Consider the following 20,351-nt stretch of genomic DNA (forward strand, 5'->3'; position numbering starts at 1 on the left):
TAGTGGCTGCCTCACTTGTGTTTTTACATTTTCAAGAACCATTGGTCTTTTAAGCTTAAGGTTTTTATTGGACTACACACTGTTTTAGCATGTTTTCTTTTACACATTTTAATTTTATTTTGACCTGAATCCAGTACTGGAAAGGTCACCTTCAGGTGACTGACAGCAAGTTTGAACTTAATGCTTTAGTCTTCCTGGCAGGTCTTAATTTTACATATTTTACGTATTTTTACCTTCATTTACGTATACCATTATAGTGTACTACATCTTGTTTGGCACAGATAGCCTAGTAGCTTTGTGCCAGTAAACATGAAATACCTAACAATCTACCTACTAAAGCAAAGTTTTATTGTATATTTGAAGTTAGTCATGCAATACTACAACAAAGATTTCATTATTGTTTATTTGAAGATAGTCATGTAGTATTACAAGGAAGTTATTTATTGTTTATTTGAAGATAGTCAAGTAATACTACAACAAAGTTTTTATTTATTTGAAGATAGTCATGTAACACTAGAACAACGTTTTCTTTATTGTTTGTTTGAAGGTAGTCATGTAACACTAGAACAACGTTTTCTTTATTGTTTGTTTGAAGGTAGTCATGTAACACTAGAATAAAGTTGTTGTTTTTTATTGTTTATTTGAAGGTAGTCATGTAACACTAGAACAAAGTTTTCTTTATTGTTTTTTGAAGGTAGTCATGTAACACTAGAATAAAGTTGTTGTTTTTTATTGTTTATTTGAAGGTAGTCATGTAATACCACAATAAAGATTTCAATATTGTTTATCTGAAGTTACACATGTTGTCCTACAACACTGTTTTCAGTGTTGTTTACTTGAACTATAATAGTATAATATTTTGGATTAACCTTTGTTGACTTTTATGCCTTAAATAAATCAAAGTTAAGATAAAAACAGTTTAAAATCAACATTTTACATTCTTAAAAAGTAATGTTAAATAGTCATAATTACTTGTAATTATATTTAGAAAATATGAGCATTGATAAGAATACCTGTTTTCATACTTTTACAGTCATACAGCTTTTAATTTTACTTATTTTAAACATTATTAATATGAGACATCTAACATCTAAAGAAATAAAACATTGACATCGAAGGTTTTTGCTTTTATGTTGTAATGTAAGGATGTCTGGCCATCTTTAGTAATTTGTTAAATACAAGCTCAACCTCTCTACAACTGTGCTACTTTTTCATAATAGTGAATAATAGTTATTTATTTACTCAAAAATGGATGTGGATCTGGACCCTAGATTTACATTTATATACTTAATATAAAAGAATGCCATTATATTGATATAATTTATTAGTATAATTCAAAGGAAGAAGTGAACTTATGCTATATACCACCAAAGTAGTGAGAGAGTTGGTGTTGGTTACTGCTATCCACTTTACTTCAAAGTTCAAAGTTAGCTGCAGATAACCCTAGTAGTTTTGTAGTAACAAAGATGGAAGCAAAGTTAATGGGGTAACTGAACTTGAGACCTTCAAATCATTAGACACCTTCCCTTATTTTCTAGCTTAACAACAACAATAATGGCAGTATTGTGATTACCTAGATAAATTGAATGATCAAAATAATTAGTAACTGTAATTGTGGTTGATGATTTTCAAGACAATTATTTAATTCATCAAATTTTTTAATAATCAGAAACATGAATGTTTTAATTAAATTTGAATTTCAATTAAACATTTTATGTAACAGTAATTAGTATAATCACAGCTCGTAACTAATTAATTATATTGCCAATTTTTACCCACATGTAATTAATATTCTAAAATTAGACATGTTTAGTTACTCTGTGAGGATGTACAAATATCATGTATCCTAGAACACATTGCATGTTTAGACTGATAGCAGAATTGAAGTTGGATATTTGTTTGAATAGTTAGATTTGGCAAAGTTTGCATGAATGACAGAATCTGTGTATATGATTTGTAAAATGCACTCTGCACCTTGGAAATGTGGGCGTGTTATAGAGTGATGGTCAAATTTAGATTTTCTATCAGAGTAGCCTAATGTTAACAGTTGTTGCTGTTGGCTAGCTTTATCAGCTGAGGACAGTCTATTTTATACTGATATTGGAGAAACTACTATTTCTCATGAACATAATTTATTACACATTTTAAAAGTAATGTGAGAAGGCAAAAATAAAAATAGATTGTGTACTTGGGTATCATTAGAGAATAAAAAGGAAACACGGTATGGTGTAAAAATACTTAACATATCTAGTTGTTTAGGAGAACAAGAGTTTGGTCAAGATTTAACTAACTAAAATTATATTTTGTTTAGACATTGGTGTATAGTAGTTTTTAAGGGCATGTAATTAAAGTTAAATTAATTTCTACAGTTAGCAACACAAATTTTATCTACTTATTTAATTTAAGTTTTTTTCTGTTGTATTTAAAATTAACAAAGTTTTGTCAATTTTTTTTTAAATTTGTTATTTATTGTATTTTAATGTTTGAACTGAACATGTATTTGTTTTTCCAGAAATCCTCAAATCCAGATGTACAAAAATGAAATTCAACAAACAAGGTCATGAACTTGTAGTTGAGAGACTGTGAATGATATGCCCCATATGTTTTAAATAGAAACTGGAATTGAAAAAGATGTGTGATCAAGAAAGAAGTCTCTCTTTTTCACAAGGTTAGTCTATTTTTATGCTTCAGTTATAAAAACTGTTGAACTGTGGATAATACTGGAATAACTAAAGTAAAATGAATGCAGAAGTAGGTGCATATTTATATAGACTCAACTAAAGTCAGGTCAGTTGCCACTGGTTCTGACAGGATATACAGTACAAGAGAAAACATTCTTAATTTTGACAATGACATTTGTTGTCCTGTTTGTGTTTAAAGAATTAAGTAAGTTGGTCTAAATTTTATTTTATTACTTGTTATACTATCATTAAAAATATTAGTATGTTAGTAAGTAAAGATACACTGGGATTAATGTTTGTTTAATTAGTGTGCCTAGTATGTTGTTTACATACTGGTAAGAAAACCAAAACCATTTGGAGAAAATAGATAGTGCAAGTCACATTGTATAGGTAATGAAGTGATCTAGCCTTAGTTTATTAAAATACTATATGAAAATACATTAAAAATAAATCACAGAAATAGATCTTTTTGTGGAAGACTTTCAGCCAAATATTTGAATATTTTTAAATGTTGTTTAAATACTTTCACAGTAAACCACGATGTAAATTGCTTAAATCCTTTCACAGTAAACCAAAACAAAGTGTTTAAATTCCTTCACAGTAAACCACAACATCTCTAAATTCTCATTTGTACATTTGTATTTAATTTTTTTACTAAGTCCCACATTTGTTTTGCACATGTTTTGTAGGTGAGAAAATATTAATGATGAAAAGTTACAAATTCATTACAAATCGGAATTTTAGAGTGAGCTAAATGTTACTTGGAAAGTATGAGCTTGCTATAAAATATCTGTAATTTAACTACATTTAACAATATGTACATTTCAAGTGTAACTTACAAGGTAGTCAATTCATTATCTTCCAATCCCCAGGACAATAAGATTTTTTGAAAACGAAAATACATACATACAATAAAGTAGTATGTAATAGTGTATTGTCTATTAGACAAGTTTTTTTAACTTAATTATTTTTTAAAAGACATTTGAAACTGCATGTAAACTGCTCTTGACACATATATACTTGGCAAGCTTAAATACACAAAATGAATAAAAATTTACTTTGTTTGATTAATTATAAACATAAAAAAGAATTGAGACTGTCCTTGTTTATACCATCCTTTCAAATGTTTTCTGTTGTAACACCTACTTTTCTAAATATTGTATCAGAATGGTTGATTTCTGAGATTTAACATTTTTACTAATTCATTAAGTTAATCTGTCACATATAGTGATTTATAGGATAATGTATACCTCAAAGTTATGCATTGTTTACTGTTTAGAAACAAAGATTTACTTTCTTGTCAGTTATGTTGAGCTTTGTACACTTTTATATGTTCATATATATTTGTGGCAGTGTTATATCAACAACTACACTGTTACTCAGTCACTTTGAAATGACGAACTCCAAATCATTTTGTGTATTAATTAAACAATAACTTGGTTAAAGTAATAACTAGTATGTTTGGATACTGTTCAAGTAAAATAACATCAATTTATTTTGTAAAATAAATTATATTTAAATAACTTAGTTTTGTTTCATTTCACCTGATGTTTTTAACAGTTAACTGTTGAATACTGTAATAATAAAGTATTAAGCTGAAATAATGTTACAACTTTACAGTGTGTAAAAGTAATAAGGAATATGTAATAAGGAAACCCTGAATGTAATCAGATAATTTTATTTTTGTAACAGCTTAACTTCCCAACTGGGATGCTGGCCTATCAGAAGACGAAATTACGTCTTGCTACTGAACATCATATATGTTTTGGTCTTATCTAAAGAAAATGCTTTGGACAGTGCAATATTTTTATGTTGCTGTACTTAAACACACGTGAACCACTACATCGTGTATCTGTATTTTAGAATGTAGTGTCGTTATTTTGCAGATAATGCAGAATTCTGTGTTAACGTAACCGCTAAATTTAGTGTAAGTCATAAAACGTAATTTTGTGATGTAGACCATATACTTTGATAGATTGTTAATAAACAAATTGTGTACTGTAAATAAACATTGTGTTAACACTGCTGTGTATATATTTATTCCAGCATGTAGAATTGTTTAAATAAAAGTTGAACAAGAAGAGAAGTAAAAACAAAGACTGGTAGAAATCATGATGAAACATACAGTACTTTGCCAACTTCATTTCTGAAGTAAATTATCTTAATGTATAGTTAGGCCTGTAGGTTATGTACAGCTACACTAAAGAAACCAACTTGCACTAAAACAGAAAAATTTCATAATTTTTACAAATACTTAAAAAGTAGATGTGTTTAGTTTTGACAAGCTTATTCTAAATGAATTGTATTTTCTTTACTTATGGAAACTAGAAAATTAATAATCACTAATTGACTGTATCTTTTGACAAGGACTCTTTGGTGAAAACGTTATTTTAGTTTTCTAAAAGTAAATATTTGTTTGGGACCTGTTTGAATATACTGGTATTTTCATTTCTTTTTTTGTTATTATTACTTACATTTGTACGTAGACATTCAACGAGGAGCAGACATTTTGACTATTACCTTGATTTAATAAAATCCTAAAAGTTATGTTTGTGTGTTTTTGTAAAATGGTGAGGAGACAAGTAGTTTGTTCTAGCATTTTATCTCTTGGAGGAAAAGTTCTAAACATTTCACACTACTGATCACTTGTTCTTTTTATTTCATCTGAAACAAAAATAAATGGTTACACCATGTGTACTGTTACTAGATGGTAAGCCACTTGAGAAAACAAATATACTCTATTTGTTGAGTATCTAATTACTGTAATAGTTTAGTTAAATCATTATTTCTTCTGATAGAAATAGAAACTTTATTAGCTCCCACTAGATCTGCCATCTTAAGTTTTTAATCCTTTTTTTTTCAGTTTTTAAGGCTCTTAAATACAAATATGAAATTGGAAGTTTTTGAAGTCAACTTTATTTAACTTGGAATTCTCTGTCATTTATATCCAGGTGAAGATATAAGAATTATAATGAACGTTGTCCATTGTTTGTTTAAATGAAGTTTTTTGTTTTGATTTTTCAACAGAAAAACGTGGACAGCTGAGGTTGAATCTTACACCAGGGAGGAGCCACAAAAGAGCTCAGCTACCCCCTTCTGTCCCTGGATTAAGTTACAGAGTTCCTTCGTAGGTTTTCACTGGTTTAATTTTTTGATTTGCATGGGTGCTCAAGCACATAACATTTTCTGGACCATAAGATGCACCAAGATTTTAAAATGAAGAAATATGTGGGAAAAAATATTTCAGTATATATATTTAATACTCATATGTAGCTACATCACAGAACATTAACAGCAGTTCAGTACATTAAAAACACAATGGGCATGAAGCTTTTATTATTCTACATGGCCAGAAATACCTCATAGCTGGTACTTTAACTGTCACTTTCTTCTTGTGATACTGATGACGTCAACTGTTGACTCTATGAGTTTCAGAGCACAAGACAGGTGAATTTTAGGTGGCTATTTTCTGCATGAAAAGTTTGTCTTATGGTCTGGAAAATATGGTGTTGTATTATCTGACACTATGAAAGTATAGCATTCTGTACCCTAAAGTTTAATAACAATCAATTTTTTTAATGTGGATACAGTTTTTGATTAAAATATTTGTAAAGTAAATTGGATTTATGGTAAGGGATACAAATTTGATATTTTGTGTGTGTGTGTGTGTGTGTGTGTGTGTGTGTGTGTGTATAATATTATTATTACAATTACAGTTGTGTGAGTAAATTTACTTGGAAAATTTGACACCCTGAAACTTATGCTGCACCAATAATGTGTAGCATTTTATCTCAAATATTACACTTTCAGAGATTTATTATTGGGCTTTCATTAGTCATTAGAATTGTTTCAAGTTTTATGTCATGGTTTTCAAGAGAGAGAGAGAGAGAATCAGTAATATTGAATGAAGTCTACAATTAGTTTTATAAGTTTTGTTTAATAACGTTGTATACACTTAGACTAATATGTTATCTGTATTATTTACTAATTTGATTTTGAATTATATATGCCAAAAGACATTGGTACTAGGCCTGGATAGTAAGGTAGCAATGAGACTATGAAAGCTATAACAGGATCATTATTTTCTCTGTTTTGACCATGTGTGTTGGTTATATTGTGTCTTCTGACATCTGCTTAATGTTCATTTACTCTGGTTGTAAGGTCTTTGTTAGTTTCACCTATGTAAAGTTTACCCATTCACGACATGTATACTGTGCTGCTAATTATTGTGTGTTTCTCTCTCTATTCTTACTCCTGTTCTTGTTACTACCTCTGTGGTTGTGTCTCATTAGTTTCTTGATGGGACTTTGGTCTTCCCAGATTTTGGGCATCACTATGAACTTCTTGTTTCTCTCATCCTGTCTGCATAGGAAACAGGACACCTGTCTTTAAACGGAAGAATATGAAAACTGTAAGCAAAGCTATAGAAGCTCCTTATATCTTAATAGAAAAGAACAAACACCACAGTAGGATACTACAAATGGACACAATCAGCAGTGAGCTTAGTGAGATGAGAGCAAGATGCTGATTGGTCAACAGATGACAATAATAAATTAATCAGGTAGTGGCACAGGGCAGTGATCAGGAACCTAATCCAGAAAAATTAATATAAACTTATATCCTTGTAAAGCAGGTACTACTGAAGAAGGCAGGTAGTTGAAACCTTGAGAGAATAAAGATCTTGTTATAGCGTTCATGGTCGTGTCGCTACCTCAATACCCATTTGTAATATTTATAATACTCACTTATTAGGCCTGTTACGTTTTGTAACACTTGATTCTTCACTATTCTGTTGGAGATTTTCAACAATTAGAATAGCATATAATAATAGCATTCCAACCACATTATGATCCCTATATCCATTACCAAAAATGTATTTTGTTCAGTCAAGAGGTCTTCAGTAAAGTCCAGAACACTACTTATATAAGCAGTTGTTGTAATAGAATTCAGGAATATAACAGACAATCAGCTCACCATACTAGAGACAAAAACAAACAATAAATGAGAATAGTGCAAAATAATATAACATGAGAAAAAGATAAAAGAAGCCTCTATGTCCACCCAATTTACCAGTTCAATCTAACATAAAAGTCATCAAATCCTGGATACCCGTGTTGAAGATATTCAAATAGCCACTTTAATCAAGTTCTATGAAAAGAGACCCCTGTTGCATAGATAATGCACTAAATTACCATTAAGAAGATCAAGATTGGAATAATGGCCACTAAGTATAGAAAAAATAGTCCTTTTTAGGACTTCTTTATAGATGTCAGCAGATTAGCAGCAGGAAATGTTAATTAGTAGTTACATTTAGTTGAAATGTATGAACAAGCAACTATGACAGTGAACAACTTTAGTGTTTCTCGTGTTTAAATTGTAAATGGTAAAAGAAGTATACGGAAGATCTTTAGGTTTCACTTACGTGACTATTCTTTATTTCCCAGAGAAAACTGGCTTACAAAAAGCAAGCAAACTTCTGGCAAATTGAAGATTTCTCCTAAAGAGGTAGGTGTGTCGACTACTATGAAGTAATATAAGTTAACATGTTTTAGCTCTTGAGAGTATGGTTGATACCCATTTTTTAACTTTATTTGACAAACGATTGTTAGGATTTTTAAAAAAATGCATTCCTTGAATGAATGTATAACCATAAATTACTGTTACCACAGTATCATCAGTAACAGGAAGTTCAAACCTTTTGCAGGAAAATGAAATATCTCGTAAGATTTATTTAGCTCCTGGGAACTTTGTTGGGAAAAATTTAAAAACTTTGTTGCTATATGTTGTATACAAACCAGCAAGGTATCAGTTGGAAGTTTTAATGAAGAGTCTAAGGTGACAGGAATTTTTTACGAATATATTGCCAGGAATACATGAAATGACCAATTAGTAGTTACACTAACGACAATACCAATTGTGTATAATGGTTACATACTCACTCCAACTCTAATAACGTCTTTAAATTTCTGGCTAGCTTACAGCTGGTTACTCCAGTACTGGCCTGACTGTCTAAATTAGCTCTCAACAAAAATATAAACCAAAGAACTTTTAATTGTATTGTGTGCACTCTTACTGTTAACAATATTTGTACATCTGAGGCACCTTTCAGAACCAACAATACATTCTACCAAACTGAGGAAATCTTGTTTTACTATATTTGTAGCCAGAGTTTTTGTATGTTAGTTTCTAAATCTAATTTGGTAGTTTTCATTTTAATAAAAAGTCTTTTATTTGATTGTTATGAGTTTACTTTTTATCTGGTGAATTTTTTCACTTTCAACTTAGACTGAGTTGAAATCAAATATATAGATAAATGTTCCCTTTAGTTTTTTTCAGTCCATGTGCAGAAAGAACTTTTTTATGTGAACTGCTACCAATGCAGTATGTGAGTGTGAACTACCAGTTTTTATTATTATTATTGTTAAAGGGATATGGGGATATTTTAGACCATCAAACCTCTTGGATCATTAGGCTGCTTTTCAATGCTATCAGTTAGTTATTTAGGCTTTAAGTCTGACCAACGGGGTCATTAAAGTTGTCAACATTGTTGAGACTCCTCAACTATATATATGTGCAGCTGGAATAATTAAGTACCTGGCACTTGACTGGTTGTTGTGTGATGACTATTACATGTTATAATTTATCTTGGACAAGTCTCTGATTTATTATATTATGTACATTAGGTATTATGATGTCAAATAGCTGGAAATTTTAATATAGAAGTTTAGTAAATGTCAATGTGTATCAGATTTGTTATATTTGTCAACAGGATTGATACACATAATCTTTCTTAACACAAATATATTTTAATATACAAATAACAATACAACTTATAATAATGGTTATTACAATTCAACTTATAATAATGGTTATAACATATAATGATTTATATAGAAGAGTTTTACAAACTTACAAACAATACTGAGTCTTCTATCTGGTCTGAAACTGAATATTTTATCAAAAGTTCACGGAGAGCAAATTAATTTTTTGTTGATACATTTCACATGATGGGAATGCTAGCTAGCTCTTCTTGTTTGGCCCAACACAGCTGAGTTTTCAATGAAAAAAATATCTCTCGTCCTTGTAGAAATACTAACATCCTAAGTTAATCCTCTGAAGTTGAACAGTTTATATATTTGAAATCTATAAACTTTCCTGGTCAAATATCAGTAGTTTTCCAGTTAATAAGCTTTATCGCAGTTGTAGTTTCCGTGGTTTATAGTATACTGACTGTAGTAAACCACCAATATTAAACTCTCTCTCCATATGTTGCAACTTATAAACTTTTAAGGCAAAATTCTGTAAAGTTCAGTTGGCCCAACAATATTGTTATTTATGTACATTTATACATTGTTGATTCTTAAGTAGGAGAATCTTTTACAAATGTAGAAAACAGGCAGGACTTTTACAATACACATCATTTAACAATATAATTTACGTGCATTTCTAAGTATATATAAAACTAAAATGAACATAGGTAGTAAATTAAATACATAATAGTAAATCTATTACACCATGCAGCCATGTAGCTTAGAAGGAACATTGCTGTTGACTGTTTGGTACTGTTTTCTACTTAACATAGGGACACATTGTCAAGTATGATAGATCTCTGTTCACTTGAATATAAATCCAGAATTTTTGAAAAATGGTTCAGTTTTTACCATTGAACTACATGCTTTAACTCTGCTTGTAGCAAAACTAGTGGAAAGACTTTTTGTGTTTAGTGATGTACTTAAAATATATACTCTATGAATTTACTATAATTGTTTTATACAGTATAAACCATGGATGAATGTCTTGATTTTATCAGTTGTTGCACTGTGTATTGGTTTAAATATACAAGTGCATGTAGATATGTACTGCATAATTTTAGTTTTATCTTACCTTAAAGAAAACATTTTGGTATTAGTAGAATGCCTATTATGTCAAACAAGTTTAACAAAATTAATTTCTTAATTCTTTGCAGACATATGATTTTACTGCCGATGACTTGGAAGATCTTGGAGAGATAGGACGAGGAGCTTTTGGAACAGTCAATAAAATGACTCATAAAAAAAGTAATCTTACAATGGCAGTCAAGGTCAGTTTGACAGCCTTCACTAAAGCTCGCCTTGTACACGTGTAACCTCTTAATTAATTCAGGTTTTCTATACAAACCATTTTAAGAAGATCAGACATGAAAACGTATTTGTGAATTCTTTTAACTGTTGTCTTTTCTTTTACATAAAATTAACAAGAATAGAGTAAAATTTGTTGTTTTAAAACTAATTTTTTGTTAATTTTTATCAACTATTAATATTCTTATTTAATTCTGAATAATAGACTTTTGGTATGTTAGACAGAATTTTAAGTTTTCGTAAAGTTTGTTAATTTCTTAAGAAATCTGTTAACAAAATTGATGTTAAGTTGATTTATAAATAAAACTCAACTCTTTCACAACAAAGTAGGTCAAACTGAAAGGTCTCAAATTTTTTGTAATCATTATAGTTTCCATACTGAAACTTTTATTAGTGTTTATTGTCATGAAATCTGGCAGACTTTTACTAAACATCACAAGTCTTTGTACACAAAACTATCGTATTTTTTATGAAATATTTTTACTAAAGTTTTGCCCATGAACATGTATAGATTTTTATTCCAAGTGCAGAGGGTTTCTGCATTAAGATTAAAAATAAATTTCTTCATCTCAAGTTTCAGTTGCATAGTTGCTAACATTTTTAAAATAAGTTTCTAATTTTTTCCCATTAAAACTTTATTTTATCTGTTTTCTTTACCTTAACTTAAGGTTGGTTGATTTGACTGACCTTATAACCACAGAAAAAAAAAAAAAATTGAAATCTAAATTACCAATTTTTCTTCCTTGAATGACTTGTAACATGACACTACATTTGTTTATCCTGAATGGTTTTAAACTTGTAACAGTGTACATCTACTTCCATTTAAATTTTATTGTATTGTTGCCATTTGACTTGTGTTTAACAACTATTTGCATCATTATAAGTTGTAAATCACTTGGAAAATGTGCAGCTCTCATGCTACCAAATTATTTTACCTACAAGCTACGTCAAACTTTGTGAAAATTTTTAATTATTATTATTTATTCTACCCAATCAAACTGTAATTATCTATTTTACCTAATCAAGCTGTAATTGATATTATATAGTTTACCTAATCAATCTTGTAACTGACCTACAAAGCTCTATTTTTACATTTTAGTTAATATTCTGCTGTTAACTGTAAATGGCACTTAACCCTAATTTTTTTTTATTAATGGTGGTTCTGTATTAAATAATTTTTATTTAATTAAATAATACACCAAAGAAGATAGAAAAATAATATCATTGCAAGAAACTGACAATATCCCATAATGATCACAATCTTTCTAATTATATGGCAGGTGCTATTACAAATTCATCCTAAGTTGGTTTACACATTTTATTGTTTGAACTGAAATCAAAGTGACAACTTTCTGTACATAATTCATTATTTGATAGATGAAAACTTTGTTGTTGTTTTTTCGTAGGTTATAAATAATTTAGTATTGAATGTCATGAAGAACTATTGTTAATTTCTGAAAGAGAGGATATGTTAGGTGCACATGGCAAGAGGAACCTGATTTTCTGTTTGAAGGATATGTTACCAAAAAAATTAAAAGTTTTATAAAAATTATGCTTTGCCTGAACTATGAAGAAATTATAATGGATACTTGACATTAAATTTTGTACATGTTGGAGGGATGGTAAACAAATTAGAGAAGAGGGGATGCCTGGAGAGAAAATGTCACAATTCTCTCACTAAAGGAAATTCAAGATTATTTTTTTAAATATTAACTTATAAATTTTAAATTCATTATTTTATATGCTAATAAAATGAGTATTATTAGCTACATTTTTAAGCTACACCCATTGTACCATGAACATGATAATGTTAACCTAAACAGTGTTATGTAGAAAATATTTTGTGATTGTGTTCTCAGAGAATTAGGTCAACTGTTGATGAGAAGGAACAAAAGCAGCTACTCATGGATCTAGAGGTTGTTATGAGAAGCAACGACTGTCCTTTTATTGTCCAGTTTTTTGGAGCGATATTTAAAGAGGTGAGAATTCAGTTCACAAGCTAATATGAACAGTGTTTTTGTAAATACTCACTTTCACGGTATTTCATGAACAGTCAGATATTACACGTTTGTTTATATTATATACTAGATTATCTGTATTTTATATATATATAAGTTAAAGCTTCACATGACAGTATTAAGGTTGTTTATTTGCAGTTATGCATTTCATGCTTCACTGATCACACTGCATTATTCACCCAATTCACTGGCTTTTCACCCAATGTGCATTAGCCAGATTTTGTAGACTTTTTTTTTTCTGATCTGCGGAATATTTCCTTTGATGGGTGGATTATCTTTTAAATATCTGGATTATTTGGATTGTGTTTGTACAAATGTAATTTTTTTGTCATTGTTTTCTCTTTGTTTGACTGTCCTCAGGGTTTCCACTGGTATATTTTTGGCTCGATCTATTCCCATCTCAATTAAAGTTATTGGGTATGTTGGCATTTAATGATTTGATGCATTATTAGTAACAAGTGTTTGTTTTTTTTTCTGTGTGTAGCAGTATAGAAGTTCTTGTCATGTCTTTACTGTATTTTTTGAGAAAGATTCCAAACTTTTATTTTGTTTCCACCAAAGGGAGATTGCTGGATCTGTATGGAATTGATGGACTCATCAGTAGACAAATTCTACAAGTTTGTGTATGAAAAAATGTATCAGACAATCCCAGAGTATATTCTAGGCAAAATTACTGTAGCAGTGAGTATCACTTGAAATCTTCAGGTTACTTTATGTATTTTAAGAACATATATCAACATGTATGTAAAATATGCTTCATTGCTTGTGGCTGTTGGATTATTATAAAAGTTAAGGCATTAACATTCAGAGTTTTGTTCAGAAGAAATAAGTTGATTTCTTCCTGAATATATGGAAATCATAAAATAACTACCATTGAAGTTTTATCTTCTTATTGGTGTAATTTTAGGTTTTATGTGTGTTTGTGTCACATATTTACAATTGACTCTGTTTTTGCTACTAGACTGTGAAAGCCCTCAATTATCTGAAGGACCATCTTAACATTATCCACAGAGGTAAGCAAGTCTTCAACCTTGTTACTAAGTGATGGGGAGTTAGAGAATTTTAAGAGCTGTGAAATCAAACCTTGGATGTTATTGTAAAAGAAGTAGCTTCTTTATAAAATTGTATTAACCAAGTAAAAATACAGGTTTATACTTCTGTGTTTGGAAAACACTTTACCAATATTTTAAAGTAGGGTAGACCAATGTATCATTCAGGAATTTCTGTTGCTTTTTGTTTTTTTGTTTTTCTTTTGAAAACTTTTAGGAGATAAATTTCATCAATCGTTCAGTAACTTCCAAACAAACTTATTTTGGATATTTTGTGTAGAACAAATATACTTGTTTCATTTGAAACATTTTCACCTGAGATTCAAATTACAGTGACTGCTCATGTTATATGACTCTCTATTAAACAGATGTGAAACCTAGTAATATCTTACTGGATAAACGAGGGAACATCAAATTGTGTGATTTTGGTATTAGTGGTCAGCTTGTGGACTCCATAGCCAAAACAAGGGATGCAGGGTGTAGACCTTACATGGCAGTGAGTAGAACGGGATCATGTTTCTGAATATGAAATACTAGGATGACATCTTTGCCAAGAAAAACAGATAGATTTGGCTGTAGAGTGTCATGTGTTTGAAGTCCAGTTTCTTGGCTACTAGCCAGGATAGAAGTTGCTGAAGTTTATAATATAGTTTTGTATAAAGTATCAATAGTGACTTATGTTTATTGTCATAATTGGCAATGTACTCGAAAATGTAAAGGTTTCCTAATGTCAAAATTTTTTTTGCTAAATATTAATTTCCATAGTGTTCCTGTTAATTTATTGATATTAAACTATCTGTTTTCAAGGCTTTAATCAAAGTAATTTAAAATTAATTTCAGTCTGTATTTTGTTTGTTTGTTGTTGTTTTTATTATTATTATTATAATTATAAAGTTAAAATAAACTGTTTTATTTCAGCCAGAGAGAATTGACCCAAGCCGAGCACGAGGATACGATGTCCGGTCTGATGTGTGGAGTTTAGGAATAACTTTGGTATGAGATTTTAACTTGCATATCAATACTGGATATAATAATTAATATCAGTGTTGATGCTGAATATAATTAACATTAGTGTTGATGTTTTTAAAGGATAAAAATGAACTTGTGACCCTACAATGTATGTGTAACTTTATAGTGTTTGTGCCAGTTCCATCTCAAAATTTTAAATTTATTATCATAACATTTACATAGTAAACTCCATTTTTCACTAAAATTTAGTGCTATATGCTAATATGTGAAAAATTGTTTTTTATTGTGGAAACTGTTTGATAATTTCTATACTACACAGTATAAATAAAAAATTAAGTCATCTATGTGGGATTTCAAGGATTTTGTGAGAATGTAGAAAACAGCTGTGGAATAACATTTGATTTATGTCTGTTTCTATTTGAACTGTATGCTATCTTTATTATGTCTTAAGTCTATACACAAGGTTTGTTAAGGGTCATTTCTTACAGTTAGTCTCCTGGTTGCTTCGTAGTAAGCCTGAGGGCTTATAATGCCAACATTTGAGTTTCAGTCCTTGGGTTGTGTGCAGTGAGAAGTGCAGATAACCTATGATGAATCTTCAAGTTTGAAAACTAATTTAAACAAAAATGTTACTGGTAAATAAACTTCAAACTGACTAGAAATGTACTTTTCAAAAGTTCTTTCTCAGAATTAAATTTATTTCTAAACAGATTGAAGTTGCTACTGGAAAGTTTCCATACCCGAAATGGAACAGTGTTTTTGAACAACTCACCCAGGTTGTGCAGGGAGAACCACCACGGTTAAATATGCACGAGAATGGAAGAGCCTTTTCTAAAGATTTTGTGGCCTTTGTGAACACTTGGTGGGAAAATTATTTTATGTTTGTTCTCAAGTTCTCTGATATCACTTCTTATACAAAACTGATCATTTTATGTTTGTTCTCAAGTTCTCTGGTATCACCTCCAACACAAAACTGGAAGTAAAATAAGTTTACACATGTTCAAGTTTTCTCTGCCATGTAAAGAACACCATATTAAGTGCATTTTAAATCATGTCTTTGCATAAACGTATTCATGTAATTAAATAGTTGAACTAAATCAAACACTGAAATATAATAATTATTTTACCTAAAACAAAGTCTGTAACAACATAGTACTACATAATGATGGTATTAACAAATATTTGTAAATAACAATTTATTGTTCTTCACATTTATAAGCATATTACTTCATATTAATTCATGTAATTTAAAAGTTTCTATTGAGAAGTATGTGGAAAACTTAACATGTTTAGTTGATAGTATCATATTTGATAAGTATTGGTGAGGAAGATAAATATATTGTTTAACCTGATCTGCAGCAGAGAAGTAAATAATTTACTTAAACATAAATTTTTGTCGTAATGTAAAAGAGGCTTCTTAATAGATTCATAGTGAAGAAATGGTCAGAAGTTTTGAAAAAAAATCATAGGAAAAATGCTGGATGTTAAAAAATGCACACATTTCTAGTAATAATGTAATCTGTTTCTGGAATAAATGTTACAATTTCGTTATGATTTACTAATAAGAATTTTTTTACTTAGCTTAATCAAGGAGGAACAACACAGACCTAAGTACAAGAAACTTCTGGTGTGTATATTACTGAAATTGTTTCCCATGTTATATGCAGGCTAGGTTTAATGTAATTAATGACATAACTTTATACATTATTCTCAACTACAGATATAATTAGAAGTAACTGTTTTCTACATTCTGGTTTATTTAAATTGAAATAAAACTAATTAAACATAAAGCTGTAAGACACTCTATTTTAATTTGAAAATATTTGGTTTTGTAATTAATAGGATTTACTTTTATTCCAGAAATGTTTTTTATAAATAATTTACAGGGTTTATATCTTTATCCCATAATTTTTTGTTTTTATAAATAATTTAAAAGGTTAATTAAACCTAGGTTTTATATATATATATATATATATATATATATATCATTTACAGGATTTATACCTTTATCCCAGAAATGTTTTTTATATATATAAGTAATTAACAGGGCTTATACCTTTATCCTAAAATAATGGTTTTCATGAATACTTTACAGGGTTCATACAATAACCCTAGAAATAATATTCTTTATAAATAATTTACAGGATTTACAAATTTATCCCAGAAATAATGGTTTTTATAAATATTTTACAAAGTTTAGAACATTATCCCAGAAACAATATTTTTAATAAATAACTTGTACCTTTATCCCAGAAATAATGGTATTTATAAACAATTTACATTGTTTATACCTTTATCCCAGAAATAATGTTTTTTATGAATAATTTACATTGTTTATACCTTTATCCCAGAAATAATGTTTTTTATGAATAATTTACATTGTTTATACCTTTATCCCAGAAATAATGTTTTTTATGAATAATTTACATTGTTTATACCTTTATCCCAGAAATAATGTTTTTTATGAATAATTTACATTGTTTATACCTTTATCCCAGAAATAATGTTTTTTATGAATAATTTACATTGTTTATACCTTTATCCCAGAAATAATGTTTTTTATGAATAATTTACATTGTTTATACCTTTATCCCAGAAATAATGTTTTTTTATGAATAATTTACATTGTTTATACCTTTATCCCAGAAATAATGTTTTTTTATGAATAATTTACATTGTTTATACCTTTATCCCAGAAATAATGTTTTTTATGAATAATTTACATTGTTTATACCTTTATCCCAGAAATAATGTTTTTTATGAATAATTTACATTGTTTATACCTTTATCCCAGAAATAATGTTTTTTTATGAATAATTTACATTGTTTATACCTTTATCCCAGAAATGTTTTTTTATGAATAATTTACATTGTTTATACCTTTATCCCAGAAATAATGTTTTTTTATGAATAATTTACATTGTTTATACCTTTATCCCAGAAATAATGTTTTTTTTATGAATAATTTACATTGTTTATACCTTTATCCCAGAAATAATGTTTTTTATGAATAATTTACATTGTTTATACCTTTATCCCAGAAATAATGTTTTTTTTATGAATAATTTACATTGTTTATACCTTTATAGTAGAAATAAAATAAAACACAGATTCAATGTAATATAATCTAATAAAACTTTATTTCACCCACTCTTTCAGGTGATTTCACTCAAAACTAAGTTCCAAAGGAGAATATCAAATTAAAGTTTTCCTAGATATTTTCAGTATTGTGAGCTGTTATATGAACGTTGGTTCTTCTTTGTTATAGAATTGGTTAAGTAGTAAGGTGTCTTACAGACCAAACTAATCTTACAGGAACACCGGTTCATACAGAGGTCAGAACTGGAACTTGTAGATGTCGCCACTTACTTTGCTCCCATCCTTACCGAGATGGAATGCAGAAGCTAAACCAACAAAGAAACGTTGTGTGTACCTGGCAGAACTTCAGAAGTCCCAGAGATGGCTGGCTAGGTTAGACTGTGCATTGATCTAGAATTCCATCTTGCACTGACATCCATCCCATAGGAATTTAGACTTCATTATATAAACCCATGCTCGAATATTTTCTTACACATCGTGGCTAAGCTAATTTGCCATCCTCTTTCTTACCTGTTTTCACTAACTCCTAGGTGGTTAAGGTCAAGAAACAAGGAAAACTGGGCATACAAGTCAGGGTCAGTGGCCATTTGTAAACCTTATATAAAGAAAGGAAGCATCATTTATTGAGGTTGTGGTTGTTGGCATGTGGTAGTTTCTGACAGTGGATGATAAGATTAACGTAATAAACATAAACACCACTTGTATGGATCTTTACCTGCCCAACTGCCACAGGAAATGGAAGTGTGAAGCTCTTTCAGCCCCATGATAGAGTTACCACATGTTAGAAATGAAGCCCAAATATTGGTACAGGTTTTTGAAGAGCTCATTACAGATTTGGTTGTTTTCTCCTAACTCTTACAAAGGACTTGAATAAACATTGTCACCATTTTTCTTTATTTCCTTTGAATTAATCAGTATATAGAAACTGAATAGTAGAGAAAAACATAATTATTCAGTAACATAAATTACTTTAGCAGTTTGTACATACCATTTTAATAAATCTTGAAAATTACAAAACAACACAATGTTGATATGCGTGGCTGTAAGTGTAATGGAAGTCTTCTTTTTAATATTACTTTCTGCTGTTAAACTTTTAGAAAATTAGGGAAAAAATCCACTTTAGTATAATTATTGGTACGTATTTAATTTCTTTAAAACTCTGACATACTGTTGGTTTGTTTAATATTTTGTATGTAAAAATAAAGTTTCTACTAAGTTAAGACAGGTTGAAATTCTTTAAATGTTTTTTATATATCAACAATGCCTTACAAAATCCAGGGTTTCGAACTCCTTGACGTTGGCATAGAATGAAATTTTTTAAGGTATTAATTCTTTAAAATGTTTATTTCTTATAATTTGTGCAACTTCCACATAAATAAACATCTGCATTGTTTTTATTTTAGAAAGATGTATGTATTATAAATTTTATGGGCTTTAAGATACAGTATACTGATATGTAATTCTTGTGTAACAACATATACATTCACTACATGTATAGATATATCATCACATATATTATCTACAGGTTTTTCAAATATTTTTATGTTCCTATAGCTACAGGTTTTTCTACAAATATACAGAAACTAGGAAAACTTTAACATACTAGTATTTGAAGACCTTTTTATTGTGACAATGGTTCTGCATCACTGTGTACATTAGATTTCTTTGAAAAAACATCTGTCTTCCAACCTTTCTAGAAGTATTTAAATTTTGGGTCTGTCATTTCACCTCAGCTGACCAAGGGCACAAAAGCCCATTGGAAGTGTATTATAGGACTGTAGCCTTATGAAACTAAACCATAACCTTTACTTGAGCTTTGGTTGTGATTTCAGAAGCCTGTTGGAAGTGTATTGTAGGACTGTAGCTATCTTCCTTATCAAAATAAACCATAAACTTCATTTAAGCTTGGGTTTTGGTTTCAGGAACCCATTTCTGAAAAAAATTTTCATTGTTGAAATAAGATTACAGACTTTGAACTGTTTGTACTTATTCAGTTGCTATCCAGGTATAGGTATTTTAGAATCCCTGTCCATGCAGTTTGATCTTGCAGGAAAAATGTCTAAATTATAAGAGCCTATCCAAAAATTTGGCTGAGAAACAATTGGGAATTTAACATTTTCATAAATTACATTTGATACTGGTTAGAACTTGTCAGTTACCTTTTCTTACCTTTATTTGTATTTTAGTGAGAATAACTAACAAAAGATTAATACTTTTATATATTTTCCATCTTTTAAAATGCTAAGCTTATACATCACGTTAAGTTAATGTGGTATTTGTAGTGGACATTTCATGGTAACTGCTAATGGTAAGTAATGGAATAAGGATATTCAAAAAATTTAGTATGTTACAACATTAGTCTCTTGTCTTGACCAGTCATACTCTGTCTGAAGACCATATTTCATGCAAACAGCCCTG

General features: G+C 29.3%; 1 protein-coding gene across 3 annotated transcripts in view; it reads left to right on the forward strand.

The window, feature by feature from the left end:
* LOC143233759 (dual specificity mitogen-activated protein kinase kinase 4-like) overlaps positions 1–19,339 on the forward strand; it is a 28,278-nt gene extending 8,939 nt beyond the window's left edge. For all 3 annotated transcript variants that reach the window (XM_076470370.1, XM_076470369.1, XM_076470371.1), the window contains exons 2-13: positions 2,513–2,668; positions 5,709–5,808; positions 8,126–8,186; positions 10,648–10,761; positions 12,658–12,777; positions 13,378–13,497; positions 13,778–13,829; positions 14,234–14,361; positions 14,784–14,858; positions 15,545–15,696; positions 16,416–16,461; positions 18,150–19,339. In XM_076470370.1, the coding sequence (XP_076326485.1) occupies positions 2,632–2,668; positions 5,709–5,808; positions 8,126–8,186; positions 10,648–10,761; positions 12,658–12,777; positions 13,378–13,497; positions 13,778–13,829; positions 14,234–14,361; positions 14,784–14,858; positions 15,545–15,696; positions 16,416–16,461; positions 18,150–18,242 (1,098 nt within the window). In that variant the 5' untranslated portion in view covers positions 2,513–2,631 and the 3' untranslated portion in view covers positions 18,243–19,339. The remainder of the gene's footprint in view (positions 1–2,512; positions 2,669–5,708; positions 5,809–8,125; positions 8,187–10,647; positions 10,762–12,657; positions 12,778–13,377; positions 13,498–13,777; positions 13,830–14,233; positions 14,362–14,783; positions 14,859–15,544; positions 15,697–16,415; positions 16,462–18,149) is intronic.
* Positions 19,340–20,351: the final 1,012 nt, after the last annotated feature.

This window comes from Tachypleus tridentatus, chromosome 12, assembly GCF_004210375.1.
Source record: "Tachypleus tridentatus isolate NWPU-2018 chromosome 12, ASM421037v1, whole genome shotgun sequence".
In the NCBI taxonomy this organism is placed as follows: domain Eukaryota; kingdom Metazoa; phylum Arthropoda; class Merostomata; order Xiphosura; family Limulidae; genus Tachypleus; species Tachypleus tridentatus.